This window comes from Aulonocara sp. 'chitande type north' Nkhata Bay, linkage group LG22 (genome assembly GCF_057382095.1).
Source record: "Aulonocara sp. 'chitande type north' Nkhata Bay isolate Kocher_YH1m ecotype deep benthic linkage group LG22, A_spYH_male_GT1.1, whole genome shotgun sequence".
NCBI classification, from domain to species: domain Eukaryota; kingdom Metazoa; phylum Chordata; class Actinopteri; order Cichliformes; family Cichlidae; genus Aulonocara; species Aulonocara sp. 'chitande type north' Nkhata Bay.
The window spans coordinates 18,486,100-18,509,683 of NC_141364.1; the positions used below are offsets into that span (position 1 = coordinate 18,486,100).

At 40.5% G+C, this 23,584-nt stretch overlaps 1 protein-coding gene across 2 annotated transcripts; it reads left to right on the forward strand.

Annotated features, from left to right (window-relative positions):
• Positions 1–3,146: 3,146 nt before the first annotated feature.
• On the forward strand, positions 3,147–22,761 carry LOC147303996 (Y+L amino acid transporter 2). 2 transcript variants are annotated; one of them, XM_086279419.1, is made up of 13 exons: positions 3,147–3,308; positions 3,389–3,547; positions 12,408–12,742; positions 13,248–13,423; positions 13,612–13,754; positions 14,692–14,817; positions 15,174–15,318; positions 17,917–18,040; positions 19,076–19,179; positions 19,325–19,421; positions 19,543–19,692; positions 20,179–20,362; positions 21,070–22,761. In XM_086279419.1, the coding sequence occupies exons 3-13, from the start codon at positions 12,614–12,616 to the stop codon at positions 21,162–21,164; spliced, it is 1,473 nt and encodes a 490-aa protein (XP_086135545.1). In that variant the 5' UTR covers positions 3,147–3,308; positions 3,389–3,547; positions 12,408–12,613; the 3' UTR covers positions 21,165–22,761. The 2 variants fall into 2 exon arrangements, with proteins under 2 accessions (XP_086135545.1, XP_086135546.1); XM_086279420.1 differs by having other exon boundaries at positions 3,415–3,547.
• Positions 22,762–23,584: the final 823 nt, after the last annotated feature.

The following is a 23,584-nucleotide window of genomic DNA, read 5'->3' on the forward strand; positions in this document are numbered from 1 at the left end:
CAGGGACTCCCAACATCTAATCCAGTTGACTTGGCGGTGCCTGTAATGAGCGCTTTACCATGTAATGCACTCTACCACAGTCTCCTCTCCTCCAGGCAAACTCTGACACACCTAATGTCCTCCTGCATAACAGAGCGCCAACCCTGCTGTGACAGCTGATAGTGAGGGAGTCTCCTCTTTTGTTTCTGATAAACGGTTAGAGGTGAAACAATTGTGCGTGTGTGTGTGTGTGTGTGTGTGTGTGTGTGTGTGTGTGTGTGTGTGTGTGTGTGTGTGTGTTTATATCTATATCTATATATCTATGGGTATATAAAGATGTAAAGCTAGCTATATGCAAAGGCAAAAGACCACCAAACTTGAATTATTAAAAGAATAGCCTCTAGGTGGCAGCAAATCTCAAGTCTGTAGGGTACGCGGAGAAAAGTTCCTGTCAAAACTGGCAATAACAATACATCAACTAATGACTCAAAAAAACATCATCCAATATCCAAGACAATGCACCTAATATGATATATAAAAGAAATACAGGCAAACAGAAAATGTAAGTCCATTGTTAGTTACTATTGAATTTTCATTCATTAATCTATTGTCTATATTTCCTCTTTGAATAATCATTTATTCATCATTTTGTTCATTTATTTTACTGTGCATAATGTATCTTATGTATTTATTTATTTTCTGATATATTGATATTCTGTCTGTGTCTGCAAATTGTGTCAACCCCAGGAACCATGATACAAGGTGTTTGCAGAAATAGAAGGCAGAGAACAGCAAAAGGACGAAAAAGATGAGAACATTAACACTATAGTAGCATTTCCAAAGAAAGCTATCAGAGATTGGTGGAATGCCTGACCTTATTTCCACTAGACAGGAAATTGCACTCCCTTTTCTCTTTTTCAATTTTATTTCCAAAAATTTGAGCACAAAGATAGAATTTCTTTAGAAGTTTTTTCCATACTATCCTAAAGTACAGGGTCCTTATCACAAAGCATGCGCTTGCATAGATAACAAAGTCGATATGTGCCCACTGTTTATTCATGTGTAGTGAGAGGTTCTGTAAAAAGCCAATGTTTAACTAGGCCCAACAATATACCAATGTTTGTAGCTGTGGCTTGTAATAAGGTGGCATGAATGGAATAAATGGCCTGTATTTATATAGCGCTTTACTAGTCCCTAAGGACCCCAAAGCGCTTTACATATCCAGTCATCCACCCATTCACAAACACATTCACACACTGGTGATGGCAGCTACATTGTAGCCACAGCCACCCTGAGGCGCACTGACAGAGGCGAGGCTGCCGGACACTGGCGCCACCGGGCCCTCTGACCACCACCAGTAGGCAACGTGTGAAGTATCTTGCCCAAGGACACAACGACCGAGACTGTCCAAGCCGGGGCTCAAACCAGCAACCTTCCGATTACAAGGCGAACTCCCAACTCTTTAGCCACGATCGCCACTCACTACGAATGTGAAGGCCTACCAACACAATTTACAACTCAAACCATTTACTAGGCTAAAGTAAAATAACTTTAACCTAGTAAATGGTTTGAGCCTCTTCATCCTTTCTATTTGTTGTTTTATTATTTATGGGATTCTACTGATGTACAGTTACTACTTATTACATAAACCTGTTCAATAGTTCATTAATGCAAATATCTGATCAGCCAATCACATGGCTGTAAATCAGTACGGGTCGACCTACTGAAGTTTTAATTGACCAGCATAATTTGAAAGAAAGAAGATTTCAATTATTTTGGTCTCAAAAAGAGAAGATATCCAGTGAGCAGCAGTTGGGTGAAAAAGTCTCTCTGAAGAGCAGATGGGCTACAGCAGCAGAAGACCACACTTGGTGCCACTGCTGTCAGTTGAGAACAGGAAACTGATGGTATAATTCCCATGGGCTCACTAAAACTGAACAGCAGAAGAGTGGAAGAATGTAAATAACATGAAATAAAGGGTGTCTGTCTCTGCGTTTGCCCTGTGTAAGACTTTCAACCTGTCAGGGTGTACCCTGCCACTCACCCTGTGATAGTAGGGATAGGCTCAACAGTTCAGGCTCGTGCTGGTGGTGTAATGGTGTGGGGACAGGGGCGGATCTAGAGAAATTTTCTTAGGGTGGCATGGAAATGAAATGGGGTGGCGAAATAAAGCCATCCCATTATGGTTAAAATGATTCAAATGTAGTAAATATACACGTTTCATATAAATATTATATAAATATTGTATAACTTGACAGCACGGTGGCACGATGGTTAGCACTGTTGCCGCACAGCAAGAAGGTCCTGAGTTCAATTCCAACATCAGGCCGGGGTCTTTCTATGTGGAGTTTGCATGTTCTCCCTGTGTTTGCGTGGGTTCCCTCCGGGTACTCCGGCTTCCTCCCACCGTCCAAAGACATGCAGCTTGTGGGGATAGGTTAATTGGATAATCCAAATTGTCACTAGGTGCAGATGAATGTGAGTGCGAATGGTTGTCTATCCCTGTGTGTTGGCCCTGTGACAGACTGGCGACCTGTCCAGGGTGTACCCTGCCTCTCGCCCTATGACACCTGGGATAGGTGCCAGCACCCCCGCGACCCTGAAAAGGATAAGCGGAAGCGAATGGATGTATAACTTAATTATTCTCTGTAGCCCTCATAATTAAACATTTCAGTTACATAAAACATGTGCATTTTGATTTTATGCACTGTATAGCCTTTATAAGAAATAAACGAATATATTTATACAATCAAAATCCACAGAAAGCTATACCACACGGGGCGGTTCATTTACAGACACAAGTATAACTTAAGTTTCACTGTTTTTTGTTAGAAAAAAAATCAAATTGTTACATGCTTAAATTAACAATTTTCTGTGCTATGGGCTGAACCATTTGTTAATATTGGTGGTGGTGGTGGGGGGTAACATTATGCAATATATTCAGTTTTAGAATTTATATTCAGGGTTAACTGTAGCTAGGCTCAAAGTGTTAATGCTATCTTTTTTTTAATAAACAACATTGTCATATTCAAAACCAAGATGGCAAGTGATCATTTTAGGGTGGCACATGCCACCCTTCTAGATCCGCCCCTGTGTGGGGAGTATTTTCCTGGCACACTTTGAGCCCTTTAAAATCAACTAAACGTTACATAAAAAACTACAGTCTATATGATTACTGGTCCATCTTTTATGACTACAGTGTACCCACCCACAGTCTCCAGATCTAAAGAAAAAAAATCCATTTTCATTGCTTGACAGAGCTTCAACTGTCTTACTGTCTACTCTTCAAACAGATCAAATCATCGCTCACCCGAAATGCTAACAATAGGGTGAGAAGCGACACGCGATGAACTTTATTTCCTCTGTTATTTATTAAAGTATCTTATGCAATGTTCTCTGCTGTTCACAGAAAGGCTTCTGCTTTTGAACGTATAGGGTCACGTATGGTGGGAGGTTGGCTAGGAGGAGCCAGCTACAGATGTTGCTTGCCTAAAATGTGGAGCGGCACAAGTTGGTGACTGGAAATCCCAAGGACGGTCCTTGAGTCACCGCTCGCTTCAGCTAAAAGGTAAATTGCCTGACTTCACAGTAGAGGTTTCACTACCTTTGTAGATGTAGAGACTAGGTGGGCACGCGGACAGGAGTCGTTTCAGTCGAAGTTAACCGTCGCTACGTGTCTTTCACGCGCACACTAATGCTAGCATGTACATCTGCAGCATCATACGTGTTCGTCGTCATTAGCTCTGTTGGCACACGTGGAGCCGCCCGGCAACTAGTTTAATGCGGACTCTTCTTACATGGTGACTGAGTGTTTCGTTTACATAACAGTGTGAGCTGGAGATTTAAAGTAGGCGAGACAAGACGCGCTTTTCACCCCTCTCCTCTTTCACTGAGTGTGTGTCGGGCCGGGGCTAACAGAGCTATCATTCCTAATCATTGGTAACAAAAACCGTTGCCTTTGCGTGTTAACAGGGCGCGAGCGCGTTTTGCGGTTGATGTGGTATAATTTGGTGGCTGAAACTAAACAATTGCGTGTTGAACTTTCCCGCCTATGGCTAATATCGGAGATGAACCACTAATTAGTGACTACATTGCTTTTTGTGTGCCTTACAGAATGGTGGATGCCCCGTGCGGAAGCGCGCAGAGCTACACTGCTCGGAGTCGTAATGACACAAAAGGCAAAGAAGTCGGTCTAATCTTCTCTGCCGGCCTTTTTTAATAGCGGGAAGTTATCTGGATCATAGGCTAGAAGGGTTTACAATCACCACTACTTTTAAACTGAGTTGGGAGTACTAGTGGAAGTTGTACTTCCTTTAAAAGCTAGGTCTGAAATTTGCATTCGCCCTTTCTCACTTAACATGCGGAAAATGACGGAGTCGAGAGTGAAAGGAAATGTAAGTCGCTAGCAAGTTTGCGTCAGGATTCAATAAATGAATGCAGCGTAAAATCAGCGACAAAAACTCCTCCAACAGTTTAAACATGCGTTTAACGAGCCCGACGTGCCTCAAGTGCTATTATTAAAATCCGACGTGGTGTTCACTATGCACAGAGCAGATGCTGAGTATAAAACCTTTAACAATCAGCAAACTAAAAAAAAAACATGCTGCACGGTCCACACAGCGTAAGCATTATTGCATAATAGCCAGTTCTGCGATACCGACAATAACTTGGGCAGCATCGTTATTTCCCAAACCTCTGTTAGAGTCCAACTCCACACTCACATTGCTACCTAACGTCAGACCTGCCTGACCACAAAACAGACTCTTGCAACATCCTGAGCATCATTTAGTAGATGTCTCAGAAAACAGACAACAGCTTTGGCCCTTATTTAGGCGGGTCTTCTGTGTCCACCCAGTTTCCTCTCAATGTGAACACATTCACTCACCTCCATTCCAATAGTTTCAGCAATCTGCTCCCAGGATTTGTGAATAAGAATGAATAATATTTGTGAGTCCTTATATTGATACTATGATTATTAACCCCTATATAGAGCCAGTTATTGTTATCATGTAGTTACATTTTCGGAGAGGCGCATGTTAAGTTATGCTGCATGTTATGTTGGTCGGTTTTTGTAGGGGCTTTGCTATAGCTACAACATAGATTCCCCCCTGAAGTATAAAGACTTAATAACAGAAAGAGGATCAGATTCTTGTTTTGAGTTCAGAGATGAGTGTGCAGTGGAGTGTTTTCTATGTTATCAGAATTATCTTAAAGTGTAAGTGGGGTAAATGTATTCACTTTGTACAGTTAAAAAACTAAAGTTGAGTAAGTGCAGCTTCACTTGAGTATGAAGGGAAAGAGATGGGAACACATAAAGAATGAACACTTTGCTATGTTAAACTTATTGGCGATATTTATGAGTTGCAGAAAGGTCTAGAATAGTGTTCAAAATGGATTTTAAACATGGCACAAGGCATTCATGCTGATGGTTTTATATTTCCTACTAGATGTCTAAGGAATGAACATTTCAGTAAAGCGATATCCAGACTTTAATAGCAGTAAGGTGTCAGTGTCAGGCATTGTGTGTCTTTGCTGTTATGAGGCCTACGTAATCATTTTGTGCATTTTGATTCATACATTACACTCACAGTAACTCCATATGGAGGTTGACTTGTACATCAGGTTTCTTCTACACGGTCTTGTTCTTGACACTGATAGTTTAATCGAGTTACTATTCTGTTGTTCTTATGAACATGGGATAAATTCACAGAAAATGTTATTTTGGTGAGCATAACCATTTCCCCTAGAGATGGGTTTTGAGGCTGTGGTATGGGGGGGGGAGCATCTGCATTACCTTAACGAACAGATGCTAGCATAATTTCATTGGACCAATAACGGGACACATGGCGCCAGACCTCCTCAGACCAGAAGGTCCAGTTGTGACATCCAAAAAAATTATTTTCTGAAAAGATGATTGCTCCTTACTTTCAGATGATTTCAGACTTATCATTTTAGGCAGTAATCAACTTTACTAATGAGCAATGCTCAACGTTGCTTGTTGGTTTCACCAAAAACACTGCATCCAATAGAGAAAAGCAATGAAATGTTTGTTATTAAATTGAGTAAATTTAAGATTAGGGCTGGGCCATATTATACCGTTCACGGTAATACCGGTATAATGTTAGGCAACGATAGGAAAATGAAATATCGCGATAGAATGGGAGTAAAACGCGCATGCGCAGTGCCTTTGTTTTCATACGCACATGGCCGATTGTTGAGTGAAACAGATGAACCAGAATTGGTTTGTAAAAATGGTGCAACTTCAGTGATGTGGAACTGGTTTGGTGTTTGTCCATCAGATACACAACAAAGCACATTTTTTTGCAGAACATGCAAGCGGCCGTCGTTATTGTCGTATTTGTCGGACTAAGATGCTCTTAAATCTGGGAGTAATCTGGGTCCTAAACTCCGTATTCTTCAGGTCAAACAACACTGCAGCATCACTTAGAGTTAAAAACTGTCTAAATTCTTTCATCTTTAATAAAACGATCAGCATTGCTGCTTTACCAGGTGTAACTATAAAGTTTAACTTCCAGGCATCCATGAAAACAAAAGTTATTACATTTAACGGAGTTAGAAGTTAGCAGGAAGCTAGCGGAAGTTAGCTCGCTAGTTTCGCTAGTTACCTAAGCATGATATTGCATGTTCTGACTGAGAGATTTCTGAAAAAAATCAAACGTACAGCTCTGCTATCACTTCCAACATAAATGAAGACAGGAAACTAAACAGCAGCGACGTTTGCAGGGTTACTGAAGTTGGGCTAGCTGGTATATAATGATGTGCTACGTGATCGCTAGCGACACAGCTACAGTGGGGAAAAAAAGTATTTAGTCAGCCACTGATTGTGCAAGTTCCCCCACTTAAAATGATGACAGAGGTCAGTAATTTGCACCAGAGGTACACTTCAACTGTGAGAGACAGAATGTGAAAAAAAATCCATGAATTCACATGGTAGGATTTGTAAAGAATTTATCCGTAAATCAGGGTGGCAAATAAGTATTTGGTCACCTCAAACATGGAAAATCTCTGGCTCTCACAGACCTGTAACGTCTTCTGTAAGAAGCTTTTCTGTCCCCCACTCGTTACCTGTATGAATGGCACCTGTTTGAACTCATCATCTGTATAAAAGACACCTGTCCACAGCCTCAAACAGTCAGACTCCAAACTCCGCCATGGCCAAGACCAAAGAGCTCTCGAAGGACACCAGGAAAAGTATTGTAGACCTGCACCAGACTGGGAAGAGTGAATCTACAATAGGCAAGCAGCTTGGTGTGAAAAAATCAACTGTGGGAGCAATCATCAGAAAATGGAAGACATACAAGACCACTGATAATCTCCCTCGATCTGGGGCTCCACGCAAGATCTCATCCCGTGGGGTCAAAATGATCATGAGAACGGTGAGCAAAGATCTCAGAACCACACGGGGGGACCTGGTGAATGACCTGCAGAGAGCTGGGACCAAAGTAACAAAGGTCACCATCAGTAACACACTACAACGGCAGGGAATCAAATCCCGCAGTGCCAGACGTGTTCCGCTGCTGAAGCCAGTGCATGTCCAGGCCCGTCTGAAGTTTGCTAGAGAGCACATGGATGATACAGCAGAGGATTGGGAGAATGTCATGTGGTCAGATGAAACCAAAGTAGAACTTTTTGGTATAAACTCAACTCGTCGTGTTTGGAGGAAGAAGAATACTGAGTTGCATCCCAAGAACACCATACCTACTGTGAAGCATGGGGGTGGAAACATCATGCTATGGGGCTGTTTTTCTGCCAAGGGGACAGGACGACTGATCCGTGTTAAGGACAGAATGAATGGGGCCATGTATCGTGAGATTTTGAGCCAAAACCTCCTTCCATCAGTGAGAACTTTGAAGATGAAACGAGGCTGGGTCTTCCAACAGGACAATGATCCAAAACACACCGCCCGGGCAACAAAGGAGTGGCTCCGTAAGAAGCATTTGAAAGTCCTGGAGTGGCCTAGCCAGTCTCCAGACCTCAACCCCATAGAAAATCTGTGGCGGGAGTTGAAAGTCCGTGTTGCTCGGCGACAGCCCCAAAACATCACTGCTCTTGAGAAGATCTGCATGGAGGAATGGGCCAAAATACCAGTTACTGTGTGTGCAAACCTGGTAAAGACCTATAGTAAACGTTTGACCTCTGTTATTGCCAACAAAGGTTATGTTACAAAGTATTGAGTTGTATTTTTGTTATTGACCAAATACTTATGATGGCCGAATTCCTCACTCTATCTCTAAGGGAGAGGCCAGCTACCCATCAGAGAAACCTCATTTCCGCTGCTTATGTCTAGGATCCCTTTCTTTCAGTCACTACCCAAAGCCCATGAGTATAAGTAGAGACATAGCTCAACTGGTAAATCAAGAGCTTTGCTTTTACACTCAGCTCGCTCCTTACCTTGACAGATCGGTACAGTTTCCGCATCACTGCAGCCGCAGCACTATTCCATCTGTTGATCTCCCTCTCCTCTCACTCGCGAACAAGACCACTAGATACTTAACCTCTTCAACTTTGTGGAGTAACTCGCCCCTGACGCGGAGTGGGCATTCCACACTTTTCCAGCTGAGGACCATGGCCTCAGACTTGGGGGTGCATATCTCATTCTAACCACTTCACACTCTCACTGGAACAGCAATAGCTGGCAATATAAACAAACAACAAGATTAAAATGGAAAAAAAAAAGTTCACAGTGGACTTGACAAAAACCATGAAATACCTCAGACATGATTTAAAAGGGGAATATAGACCTACAGAGCTGATTCAAAATCCAAGGAGTTGTCAACAATTACACACATTTAATAAACACATTGCTTAAATTAATCTTTTTATCTACTTTTTTTTGACTGAAAGATTAAGGTAAAGTTGCACCAAAAGCTGATGGCTGAGAGTACAGCACGCTTCCAATCAGAATGTCATTTTAATTGGAAGGGCATCAAACGTCTGTCTTCTATATTAGACACATAAAAACATTGGGATGGTGATGATGTTGGGAGCCACAAAGATTTAATGTGCATTGTTTCTGTGGTTCAGTTTCGAAACACATCGAAACCTATTTTTTTTCAGTTGTTACACCATTGGATACCCTCAGTGAACATATTTAAAGTTTTCTTCCATGTTATATATCTTCAGTGTAATATGAGTGTTGTTTCTTCCTGGGGATCCAACTCATGGAGCTCTTCATAGTGCTTTAATGTATTTGTGCATGTGCTTCCAAGAAAGATGTGTTTAGTTAGTAAAGGTGAAATTTGATTTGGCTCAGTGTTTCAGTCCAACGCTTGCTTTGAGTGCCTCTTCCCATGAACTGATCCAGGCTGAAGGAGGCGGGATGAGTAGTTTGCTTCACTTTTTAGTAACATAGCACCTGCTTATGAAGCACACGGTGTGCTACAGACAAAGCGGCAGGATTATGTAAGGTTAGATCTCTTTTTCTCTGTGAATACACACTGATGAGAGGAGAGAGTGAGCGAGGCACTGCTTTCCTGTATGGGAAGTTAGAATCTAAAATATGCAAATTAAGTTAAACTTTGCTCACATTCAGTGATGAATTATGAAGCCAGCGCTATCAGATGATATAAGAGAACAGATAATGGGTAAATGAGGAGCAATAAAAGTGGAACTTGCTCCATTTTGATTGCACCGTGTCGTCCGACCCTGCAGTTTAAAAACCAAAGTCGCGTGGGAATGAAAGGACCCGTGGCTGACAGCTGGTTATTCAGGATTTACTAGTTCGGGGAGCTGGATGCCTGTGAAATAAGCTGCTGTTGTTGTTTCCTTATTCATGGTTGATTTGAGGGTTGTTCCACTGGCAACAGCCCCAAAGGGATTTGTCTCCTCCTGGGATCAAACCAGGACTCTTTCACTTGTTAGACAAAGGTTTAAAACGATACACCATGGAGCCATTTGTTAAACAGTACTGACCAGAATGTGACTGACTGCTGAAGGCGAGCAAGCTAGATGTAATATTGCAACAGGGAAATATAAATCTTTAAGCCAGCGCATACAAGATGTAGTTATCACAGCCTGGCTGTTGGTTGGTTGTTTGTCCCTGATTTGGAAATGTTCTTGGATGCACTGACGAGCAGAGAGATAGGAATTATAAATGCAGCTAATCAAATATATGACATTCTTATTATCATTCTTATTATACAGAGTATTTCAAAAAGAATCATCCGATTTCAAAAGGCTAGAAGTTACATAGTTCTAGATGCGAGATTTTAAAATACATGGCTAAATATGAAGTTTTATAGCAACAGTTACAAAGTGCTCAGTAGGGCTGCACGATTAATCGTTAGAAAATCGCGATCTCGATTCATACTTATGTGCGATCTCATTTCCAAATGACAACGATTTAAAAAAAAAAAAAAAAAAAGGCAACGACGATTGTACCGCATTTTGATCCGGGACGTAATCTGCATGAAAACAAGCGCTCACTCTTCCTGCTCAACAAATGACAAGGGCGGAGCCTTATACCACGTGATACAGAAGCTGTGCCGTGTGATGCTAAAATTAGCAGGGAAAAAACAACGGAGAGCACGTCAGGGATGATGAGAAAGTGACAAGAGAACATCCGTCCCGGTCAACCACCCAAACATCAATAACGGGAACCTTATACAGCGCTTCCCTATACCCGTCGAACTCCCACAGGCACAAAGAAATTACGGAGGCTATCACTTATCACCTGACCAAAGATATGGCTCCCATCAACACTGTGCAAAATGAGGGATTTAGGAAAATGATCAACACCCTAGACAAACGCTACACAGTGCCGTCCCGCAACTATTTTTCTATTGTTGCACTACCTGCTCTATACACGCAGCGTCAAGCAACGGTGGAGACGGAATTTCAAGCAGTACAACATTTTGCGGCAACCACAAAACGTGAGACATTTGTTTTTATGTTTATTTATTGTTTTTATGTTCAGTTTCAACTGTTACGAAGTTGATGTGCAGTTAATAAGTGCAATAAATATTTATATACTGGAAAAGAAAATCGTGAGAGAATCGTGATCTCAATTCTAAGCCAAAAAACCGTGATTCTCATTTTATGCAACATCGTGCAGCCCTAGTGCTCAGTGTCCATATGTCAATTTGATAGTCATACTTGTCCTATACTTCTGCAAGCATGTCTGGACTCACTGCAGTCGTTGCTCTTGTCATGCTACCTTCCAGCAAGCACAGAAAAGTCATAAATTCCCTCTTTCTACAGTACACGTTTGAATTGAGTTAAAGCACTTTGAAATCTACTAAAAGTTGCTTGTTTCCTGGTGATTGTGTTGAATTTATTTTCACATTCTGCAATGGTGACTAAACGGTCGCCCACGCCCACAGGTTGGTTGGCAGTGTTTCAGACTCACCAAGTCTTTTGATCACAAGGTGATTGCACAGGTCACTTGATTGCATGTAATTGCCAACTTGACCCCATTCATTTGCATACTGATATCAGGCTAGTAGTAGACTGACTCCCTCTGATGGAAACATTTCTAGCAGGTTTTCTTGACAGTGTTGGTCTTCTTGACCATCTCATTTCATTATGATAATATTGTATTGTTGGGTGTCAGGTGACTCCCAACGATATGACCAAAAATATTTATCACGATATACATTTGAAAATTTGCGATAACAATATAACTGACGATATAATTGACACTAGACAAAATACTTTACAACTCCACAACTTTATTAGTGCAAAAAACAAACAAACATCAATGTATTTTCACTTAAACAAGCAGCTGTTTTTTATGTGCATTAAAGTTATATAAAAAATTAAGTGCAAATGCAAATCCTTGCTGACAGTTTAACCAAAAGGCATTTCCAGTGGAAATTGGCCGACATATCCTCAGCATAACCATGTATAATATCCACAAAACTTAAAAAGAGGTTATACACACACAATACGGTAATATTATGATGAAGCACTGTACGTATCACTTCGTGAGGCTCCTGCCTACGATAACCGTAAAGCTCCGACAATCCATCAAGCAGTGCGGGTTCGTAGCTAAGCAAAGTCGTACTGACACATTTGACAGATACGCCGCCATGTGTGTATGTAAACAAAGGCACTGCGCATGCGCGTTTTACCCACATTCTATCGCGATATTTCATTTTCTTATCGTTGCCCAACATTACACCGGTATTACTGTGAACGGTATGATATAGCCCAGCCCTACTCCCACCTCTAGTTAATGTGTAATATCTATGGGAAAGAGCAGTGTGGGAAACATTTCACTCACAGTGCTATTTGAACCCAAAGCACTTCATATATAAAGAAAGGCATTCATTTATGGAAGATAACAGAGATGTGTGTATGATGACATACTGAACTGGGATCACTTAACTCATATCTGCTCAGCAAAACTGTTTACTATTATAATAAATTCCCTTCTGTGAGACAGTGTGTGCTTGTTTCTTTTACAGATTGTCCGAGAGAAGCACCTCTTGGATTTCAATGAGTGTTAGAGACACTCAACACCTCAATCCCTCCTTTCTCGTGTGATAGGCCCGCACCTCTTTGTTCAGTTTTTCTACCTCTTATTTGTTCTAGTCTTTGACTACTTTGTCATTCCCATCATTTCCTTGTCAATCTCATCTGAGCTGAGGCCAAAGGCTGTAAATTCCTCAAAATGGTTGCTGATGTAGACACGGCGTCTCAGGGTAGTGGCATGCGGCTGAAGCAGGAGATTTCCCTCCTTCATGGTGTCTGTCTCATTGTGGGAAACATGATCGGCTCGGGCATCTTTGTCTCGCCTAAGGTAGGTCTCTCCCTTTTTTGGGGGGTGGGTGGTTGAGTTTTTATTGTGGTTTAAACGTTGCAGAGCAGTAAAATCTAAATGCTTTCTTTGTAAAATGCACCTTAATTACTAAAGAAATCTGAAATTGAAGGACTTCAGTTTTTGTTGATGACGTGCATTACAGCTGTCCAGCTGGTAGCAATACAAACAGGCTTACTATGACCTACATGCCATTCGATTGGCTGAGCAAAGTCATGTGGTTGGAGTCATGCATTTGTGATGCGTTCAATGGCAGGAAATAAGTGCAGGAAATCACTCTGGGTTACATTAGGGTTGAGCAGTCTTCTATATTTACATTAGATCTTAGATCACTAGGCACATTTGTTCAAATGACAGCTGGTTCACTGCCTTCTGTGTGTGTGTGTGTGTGTGTGTGTGTGTGTGTGTGTGTGTGTGTGTGTGTGTGTGTGTGTGTGTGTGTGTGTGTGTGTGTATTTAATATCTCCTCTCCTGTGTTACCCTGCAGGGAGTCCTTATGTACACTGGCTCATTTGGGATGTCCCTGGTCGTGTGGGCCATCGGAGGGGTATTCTCTGTGTTTGGAGCGTTATGCTATGCTGAGCTTGGTACCACCATCCGTAAATCTGGTGCCTCCTATGCCTATATCCTTGAAGCCTTTGGTGGTTTGTTGGCTTTTATTCGGTATGTTGTTTCAGCAGTGCACTGCTGAGCCCTTCTACTAACACAATAAACTACTCAGGCATGTGCTGTACTGGGATTAAATGGTAGACGGAAACAAAGGTTGACATTACTCAGTGTAAATAAACTAAACCTGCCTACTGTAAGCGTTACGTGAAGCGATAATTAAGATGAAAAAAATGTCTCTGTAGACTGTGGACATCCTTGATGATTGTAGAGCCGGCTTGTCAAGCTGTGATAGCCCTGACCTTCTCCAATTACCTGGTCCAGCCTTTCTACCCCACCTGTTTAGCCCCCTACGATGCCGTCCGTCTTATTGCTGCTGTCATCATATGTAAGCCTCTTTCGCTATTAATCACTCACATCATTTATTTTACCTGCTATTTATGTTTGCATGGATGTTGTAAAGGTGTAAGTGTGTTATGTAGTTTTAAGCTTGTATCCATGCAGTGTTGGTTTAAATCTTTTTGGACATAATTAGGGAGAGATTTCTTCAACCCCAGCAAAAATAGTGTGCTGATAAAGCAGGTGAAAAATTGCACATCACCACATCCCATCTGTTTCTGTACCTCTGTGCTAATTTCTGTAGACAGCTCAGTTAAAGAGCTGGCAATAGAGCATTGTAACACACAAAAATTAGTTTTGTTTGTTTGTTTGGTTTTTTTTATAAACCAAAGCAATGGAAAGTTCATATACAGTTGTTTACTGTATTAGATTGTACTGTTTTACATCACGCCCCTGTAAATTGCAGTGCATACAGTGAGAGTCTTAATTAGGAGGAAGTCTTAAATGCATCTTTGTCTCCTGTGCAAGCAGGAGGATCAGTTGCAGACAGTTGAATCTTTCACGCAAAACAGCTAAAATGGATTTCCACGTGTAAATTCAGGAGAAAGGTGTTTAAAATGGTCTATTGGCTGCAGCACTACTGGAACACGCATGCTGCATTTGGAATAACTTGCATGGCGCCCATATGAAATGTGTCATTTGAAATGGGCTTCTTATGCATGTGGTTTGACTTGAACATCGAGTGATAGAGCAGATGATGGGACAGGTGATGGAATTAATAGAAGCACGCTGTGAGATTCATTTTTTACAGGGGTGTTCCTCACAGGGTCTGAATGAACCCGGTGGTATTTGGGTGGTGCCGTGTCAGTTCTATATGAGGAGGAGTGACTTGTACCCTTTAGCTACATTCTCTAGCTGCAAGCTTTTCTAGAGCTGTAGTTTTCTACTACTTTTGTAGTTTTATACTGCTTCTTTCTTTCCATCAGGTGTGCTCACATTTGTGAACTGCATGAAAGTGAAGTGGGGTGCCATTCTTCAGGTCATCTCTACTTTTGCAAAGGTCATTGCTCTAATTGTCATCATCATTGCCGGACTGGTTAGGCTGGGACAAGGTAGGATCCCTGAATAGTCTCTATTTAGAAAACAACTATTAAGGCTACCAATTGGTCCTTAGACAACATATGTTCTAAGGCTCAAAACATGGTGCTTATATAATATTGATGATAACAATAATAGTAATTACAAATACAGCTGGATGAAATCTGTTAAAATACATTTATCAAAGTCATTTAAAAGTTAAACTGTGGGCATGGTTAGGGTGTTGTGTGGCTAAATGAACTGTTCCTCTCTCCCTTAAGTGAGAAAAGTAAAAAAAAAAAAAACACCATACAATTTGAATAATATATTTCTTTATTATGAAAATAAAAAAATGGGATATATTTATAATGTATACCTTGTGTTGTTGTAGGTTTTAACCAGAACTTTGAGGATTCTTTCAAAGACTCCAACCTGAATCCTGGTGATATGGCCCTGGCCCTTTATTCAGCACTCTACTCTTACTCTGGCTGGGATACGCTCAACTTCATTACAGAGGAGATCAAGGACCCAGAGAAGTACGCAATCTTGTATTTATAATGCTCGTTTTACAGTAATCATTAAAATCCTTTATTCCTGGTTGTGCTTTCGATTTGTATACATAAAGTGGTGTGAAAAAAGTGTTTGTGAAGTAAGTAAAGTTACATTTTATTTATATAGCACCTTTTAAGACCAAGATCACAAAGTGCTTCACACAGAAATACAAGGCATTTGAATTTCTGTGCACTCTTTTTTTGTATGTTTTTCACACATTTTAGATCATCAAATAAATTTAAATATTAGACAAAGATAACACAAGTAAACACAAAATGCAGTTTCTAAATGAAGGTGTTTATTATTAAGTGGGGAAAAAATCCAAACCTACATGGGCCTGTGTGAAGAAGTGATTGTCCCCTGAACCTAATAACAGCTTGGACCACCTTTAGCAGCAACAACTGCAAGCTAGGGCTGCGATGATTCGAGTAATTCGATTATAAAAAAATTCTCGACACAAATTCTTTGCTTCAATGCTGTCGTCGTGGAAGTGGGAGCACTTCATCCACATTTGTGACTAAAATCACACCTGCAATGCAAACAAATTTAGGAGCAGCATGTGAATAAAAAAGCTGACAACATTGAGTCCACACAGCCCGCAAACATTGGTAACACAACAGCAGCAGTCATGTTGATGCTGGCACAGTTTAACGAGGAGCTGGAGTCTGTTTGCACACCGTGAAGAGCAAACGAAGCCATTAGCAAGACGTGAGCTCTGGTTAAGTGAAAGAAGATGTGTTTCTAGCAACCAAAACAGCAGCGCTGTTCCTGCAATCGCCAATAAAACCATTACTGGGAAAAAGTAATGACAAACTCTGACATGGAAAAAAAATCACATTTTATAGCTGCTCCATCCATCGCTGTTTGCTTTACACAGTGGAGAATCTGCAGTAAGCCTCAAGAAGTTGTATTAAGATATACAGGTGAATTGTTAATTGTTAATCTGATACCATGTTTAAATTATACAGCAAGCTGTATAATTTAACTAAGAGCAGCCATCCTATTGATGCTTGAAGCAGGGGTGAATCTAAAGGGGGGCATGGGGTGTACTAGACCTATCATGTTTCGGCTGTGTGCAGGCAGGAATTGGACCCAAACGCAAACTCACTAGTGTTGAGGTTTAAATTTATCATCTTAAATGTTTATATGCTGATTATATTGCTTTATATAAGAAACTAAACAGAATACAAGAAAGCCAAACTAAGACGCTAGACTATAGAATAAACTGGGGCAACAAAGAACTAAGAGCATAATACAAAAACTCAGAGACACAAGAAACTCAAAACACTGGGACACCGACCCAGGACCGTGACAAGACCAGATTAATTTCGAGGCTTTCATAACATTTTTCAGATTGAAAAATTGCAATCAACAGTTCATTTTGAAAAAAACCTGTGTATATTTGTTATTGCTCAATAATAAGAGAAAAAATATTTCTTATCTAATTTCTTGATTGATTGATGGAATAACTGAGCGATTACTTGATTACTAAAATAATCGATAGCTGCAGTCCTAAATTAAGCGTTTGCGATAACTGGCAGTGAGTCTTTCACAGCGCTGTGGAGGAATTTTGGCCCACTCATCATTCTTTTGTGAAATCCCGGATGAGTCGTCAGCAGGAATATCTAAATGTCACAAAATTTGTTTTGGCTGTATCACGATACACATCGCGATATGTTTAAATAGCCTCCAAAAACAAAAAACACAGAAAGTCTCATTCCTTCACTCATCTGAAACTCCCACTGTCCTCATATCTTTCCCTATCTGGTAGTTTATAAACACACATGCTAAGGGCAGTGCGCCAGGTAGAAAATCTGGGAGGGGGTTATTAATGATGCATTCACAGTGTGTGGGAGAAAAACAAACTCACAGTGAATTGCATGCAGACAGCTTAATATTTCCATTGCAGTTCTTACTCGATGGTTGTGATAAAACCATTTTATCCGTCGTACGTGGAAACATCGAGCATATTTGCCCACCCCTACCGATTACTCCCAGTGGTGAAAGTTCTCCACTGTTCCAGGTTTTCTACATTTGTGTATAATGACTCTCAATGTGGTTCATTGGAGTCCCAAAGCGTTAGAAATGGCTTTGTAACCTTTCCAGACTGACGGATGTCAATGTTTGTTTGTCAGGCGTTTCTTTAGACCTAGCGTGCTGTGGCATAATTAGCCCTTGCCAGACAGGTTCTATTTAAGTGATTTCCTGATTCAACAGGTCTGCCAATAATCAGGCCTGAGTGTGTTTAGTGAAACTGAACTCAGCTTTCCAAAAAATGCAGTTAATCACAGTTAATTCATAATTTAACAAGATGGGCAATTACTTTTTCACACGAGACCAGAGAGGTTTGGATTGGATTGAACATTTGTCCCTTAATCAATGAAATCGTCATTTAAAAGCTGCATTTTGTATTTCATCAGGTTATCTTTGTCTAATATTAAACATCAAACATGTAAGTGTGACAAATATGCAAAACACTAGGAAATCTGGAAGGGGGCAAACACGTTTTCACACTGCTGTATTGCTAAGTAGTTTAAATCTAACAGTCTTAATGGATGCCACCTCCTATTTTTCCATTGCAGGAATCTCCCCTTGTCCATTGCCATTTCAATGCCCATCGTCACAGTGATCTATATCTTGACCAACATAGCTTACTATGTCGTCATGGACGCAGATACAGTGCTCAACAGTGAAGCTGTTGCTGTGGTGAGTCCAAAGCTCTGTACTAGAGTCACTTTGTGTACATATCTGCATACAAGCCCTATCACATACCAGTATTTACAGCCTCTGCTCACCCTCTTAGAGGTAGGAGGATGTGATCTGTCCCTCCTGTGTTTGACTGTCGTCTCTCTGAGTCCATCTAACAGCCACTGCCTCTCGCATCTGGCTTTGGTACTCCCTCTTGGTCATGCAAGACTGTAGGAGTCGAGATGACAGGAACCTCATTTAGCTAAAGAGGTTAGCGCGCCACACAGGAACAGGAGGAGAGCTCATGATGTGATTAGTGCAGGGAGAAGGAAGATTTGTACTTGTCAGTGGTATTTGCTAATCTCTTTTTTTTTTTTTTTTTAATGGTTTACTAATGTTCTGTCATTAAGCCAGGGGTTTTCTGCCCTGTTGTAATGAAACTGTGAGATGCAGCAAAATTTTTAGTCAGGTTTTGGAGATTAATGATGTCGAATCTCATTGTGCGCTGGTTGTACTTTGCAACTCAGCGCCACATTAAAACATGATGATGTTTGAACCTAAACTTGATTATATCACTAATATAATGCACCTCAGGCATGTTTGGGTTTTGAGTGGGTTAAAATGAGTGATGCCACATCGTTGTCGAGTCAAGCTTTTGGCAACAGCTCAGGTCACAATATGAACAAAGAAAATCCACTCAGAGGTTTTAAAGTGGCATCACAGTATAACATCTTTCTCAGTTCCTGCTGTTCTTCTCTTTCTAGCTGGTAACTTTTTCTTTCTCTCCTTTCTAACAAAGTGTCCTGTGAAACTGCTGTGATCTGTGTAGTTTTTTTTGTTGACAGTATTTGTACTCATTGATTATTTGTAACAGTGTGAGCTTTACACTTTCTTCCGCCCTTGAAAAGGAAACATCAGGGGTTCCCGCAAGCAGATTAGCCAGTTTGTTGGATTAGTTCTCGTGTCTTTTAATTAGTGGCACACATCTGCACTGATGAGTCACATTTTTACTAAAGTGAAAAGGAGTTACAAGCACTTTGGCTGCTTCCTCAGACATTTGCAGATGAGGTGCTGGGCTGGGCTCGTTGGCTGATTCCTCTTTCTGTGGCGATTTCCTGTTACGGAGGCCTCAACTCATCAATCATTGCAGCCTCGAGGTAAACTCCTAAATCTAGTGGCCTCCATTTCTGTTTTTCCCAAAATGTATGGGTTTTTTGTTTTGTTTTGTTTGTCCTATTGCCAACTAACCAATCAGCAGCACAGTGACTTTAGTTCTTATTGAAATGTCATTTTCTCTCGCAGGTTGTTTTTCGTTGGTTCCAGAGAAGGCCACCTACCTAATGTGCTTTGTATGATCCATATTAAACGTTTCACCCCGATTCCTGCCCTACTTTTCAATGCAAGTATCCCCAATATGTTTTTTTTATTTTAATGTAAATCTTTGTGGTTCTTCATCTTTGTTATGAATGTATTTCTCTTGAACGTAATATTTGTGTCTGTTTTTGGTCGTCTTCTCACAGGGTGGCATGTCTCTGTTGTACTTGACTGTGCCAGATGTTTTCCGGTTAATCAACTACTTCAGTTTCAACTACTGGTTATTCATCGGCCTGTCGATAGCCAGCCAGATCTACCTTCGCATCAAAGATCCTGATCGACACCGACCCGTTAAGGTACCAAAAATGATGCAATGTTCTTAATAACCAAAGTGAGCTTGAAATACAAACAGGTGTAAAATTTAGCTCAGATGTGTTAGTGCAGTCAGCTCAGAGATAAAAATGAAAATAGAAATAAAGCATTAGGCAGGATGATGAGTGTAGATTGTGTGTATGAACGTCTTGTTTCTGAATGTGAGCCAATGTTTTTTATCTCATAATCTTCGACTGCACCTTGGTGCAGCCACCCAACCACATCATCCAGCTCACAGCCCCCATCAGATTGTGAACAGACAAATAAACCAATGAGCACAAGATGTAAATGGATACATTAAAGATAGTGTGTAAAGTGTTGTTCATGGTCTGTGAAGTTTTTTTCGTTTACCCATCAACAGTGAGTGTATTGTACTGTTTACCCTCTTTTGTTTTGAGTTGCGACAATGTTTAAAGTCATGTCAGTCTGATCCTTTTGTTTTGTCCATTTCTCCTCCTCCCTCTCGGTAGCTGTCTTTGTTCTTCCCAATAGTCTACTGCCTGTGCAGCTTATTCCTGGTGGTGGTGCCGCTCTACAGCGACACTGTCAACTCTCTAGTGGGGATTGGTGTGGCACTTTCTGGGGTACCGATCTACTACATTTGTGTCCATCTGCCTCGCAGCTCCAGACCAGCCTTCCTTGGAAAAATGCTCAGTAAGAGAAACACTGCACTGCCTATCATAGAAGAGGTTTTGTTTGCTTTGAGGGAACTCTGAAACTCACATTTGATAGCCTTCTTATTAAAGCACTTGTCTATTACTGCTTTATCCTTTAACATTTGTGGTCTAGCTCTGAGAAAGATCAGCAAGAGCTCAGTGTCATATTTTCATAGGCTAGAACAAGCTAGCCAAGCTGTCAGTCTAGCTTTTTATTCCCTTTGAGGGGAAATGCATCCTTTATCTTCCTTGCAAATTCCCAATTGGTTTATAAAGGAAGAATTTCCCCAAGAAACTTAAATCTAGGTACAAAGGTAGAGGATTGAAGCTAGCACGTGGTAATATGACAACAGCTATAGTATAAAGCTCTGTGAATGAATGTGGCTGTGTTAGGTTATTACTCACAACTCTTTAAAGTAGCATACCAGTCTCATATTTCCTATAGCTACCATAGAAATGTATGGAATTGCTATGGCTCTCTGTAAAGGGATTGGAATTAGTGTTTCATAGTTCAGTTTAGCATAAAACCCACCTACACTAAAGGCTTCTATAGTACAACATTTATAAAACTCTTACTGTTTAGAAATGCTACTTTTTTATACTATTAACACTGGACTAGTTTAAACAAGTAACACTTAAGGCAAATTTTTCTAATTAGCAACCCTTGAGCAGCCATCTGATTTTTCTTTTTCTCTCTTCACACAGATGCGATATCTCTATACACCCAGAAACTGTGCATGTGTTGCGTGGCATCGCCAGATATTGATCTGGACAACATAGACCCGGGGAAGATCGAATGATCGATGGACAGACAAACTCAGAGTAAAGTACTGTACGGGGAGATAAAGGAGGACGAACGAACACAATATGAAGCAATCTGGGAGCGGCAGACAATCGGGGCTGAGATGAGATGATCGCTGGACCTATTAAAGACGGATGGAGACGGTGCAGAGATGAGCACACCACGCTACTCGATCTCCTCCTCCTCCTCTTCTTCTCTCACACATGTGCCATAAAGAAGGAAGGAGCAGGATTTTACTCAGACTGTTTATTATAGGCAAGAGCACAAATGCAGTGTATTATTACAATTATACTAAGTGTATATCTTAGCAGAAAATTTAGTCCAAAAATCTTGATTTTTGAACTTGAGACCTCAAAGAAGAGCAAACGGTTTTTGCACATACATTTTTCATTTTGAAGGAGACGATATATAAAATGGTTTAAAAAAAAGAGTAATTAAGGAGCGGTCCTGCTGTATATTTATGATCACAAATCTGTCATGCTGCTTTCCATCCACCACAGCTGCATGTGGGAACTTTGACATCATCTTCAGGGCTCTTTTTAAGTTCAGGCGCCTCCTAGTGGTAGCTTAAAAAACTTCAGTTGATAAGTCATAAGACTTTCCAAAGTGTCATATAAGAGTCTGTCTCTGCTTCTGTGTGTTGTGTCTCATGTTTGTACTGTTACCTGTCACCTTGTTGCTTCATATACGTGCACACGATCCATTTAAAAGTAAAAAATCTCATGTTTTTTTTAGGTACACACCTCAGTTACACTTTAAAAAAAACCAAACATAAGGATTTCTATTGCAGATGAAATATTTAATATATTTTTTCAGTTTTTAATGTATCGCCAAGATGGGCGGTTGTCACAGAGCAGATCAATTGTTGGACCATCATGCAGTAAAGTGAAAATTCACAGCTGTAGTGTGTTTATATGGTGTTTTGTGGTGTACTTTTTGTGTTCCTAGACTGTACGTGCCTTCAGTGAGGTGGGTCTAATGATGTGATATCGCCACATTTGTTCTTGAGCACAGTCGCCGACATGTCGCTGTAAAGTTTGCCAAATGTGTTTCAAGTCGTCATCTTTCATTAGTTTCTTCAAATTGAAGCTGCCTATCACAAAAACACAGGCAGTAGTTGTTGGTTAGCTAGAAATAATCAGTCTTTAGATTTAAAAAAATAAAAATAAAAAATCTGCTTAGCCTCTGGACATGATTAGGAGCTAACGGGAGCACACGGTTTGTTGCTTCACGTGCTAATTTGCTTTTCGGGGATCAGTAGTCATCGGTTAAAACAAACTAGTGGGCCGTTTAAACACAAAAACAGCTGTATATGTATATTTCAGTATACTGTAATACAATGAACCTATTATTCTCAGAAAATGCAAAATAAGAATGTTATAACATATTTGTTGTTTCATTGGGTACCAAATGTGTGTTTTCTGGGTGTTTGAAAGCTTTTGTGCTGAATGTGTCTTGAGAACCTGCTTTTTTTCCCACTGTTCTGATTTATTTTGCCAGACGAGCTTCTCCAGTGGGCTGGAAATGTGTTTGCTCACTCCGAGGCAGAAAGTGAGCTGTGTGTTTTATCTGAATAAAGTTAGGTACAGACTTCAGTGACTGGCTGTTCTTATCGTTTGCTTTGTTTGACCTGAACACACTAAAGTCTGCTAGCACTCACTGCCACTTGAGGTCATCCTCTCATAACCCCCTACGTCTGTAGCTTTACCCTTTAGGTAAATGAGCAGCTTTGATAAAATCAAGGTTTTAAAAGTTTCCCAACTGATCAGTATGAAAATCCACATTTTTTTAATGGTATTTTAACTGGTCCTGGTGTAGAGGTCTACATGGCAGGGGACCATTAGCACCCTTGAACGTGGTGCTAATGGTCGTTGACCCACTGTTGGTCACGTGAGTCAACACGTAAACCAGTCTGAAAAAAGGCGTGGGTATTTACCATCATTGAGGGGTTGTCCCACCCCATCTGAAATAAGGAAACCAACTAACCACAAAATTAAAGTCCTGTCATTTCCTTTTGCTAGCTCAGAAGGCTCTTGAGAGTCATGTAGCTTTAAACCAGAAGTTCTTGTGTTAGATTGTGTTTTGCTGATCAGCTTTTGATAAAGTTTAGGCAGTTAATTTTCAGCAGAAAATCTGAGAAAGATTTAATTTGAAAGAAGTAGTATTACATATAGTATATGTTTTATATAGTAGATTCCAACCTAAATACTATATAATCAAATATTTAAAAATAAATATCTGTAAAATAACACCATCATTGATTATCATTATTTTAGTAGCTCAGGCTATTCTCCCTTTTTTAAATTTAACTGTGGGTTTTAGTGCAGCTCATCTGTGGAAGCATCATTGATATAATATAAATGTATAACAAACATCTGATTGGCTTGCTGTTGCAAACAGCAGGCTTGAACCTTTAGG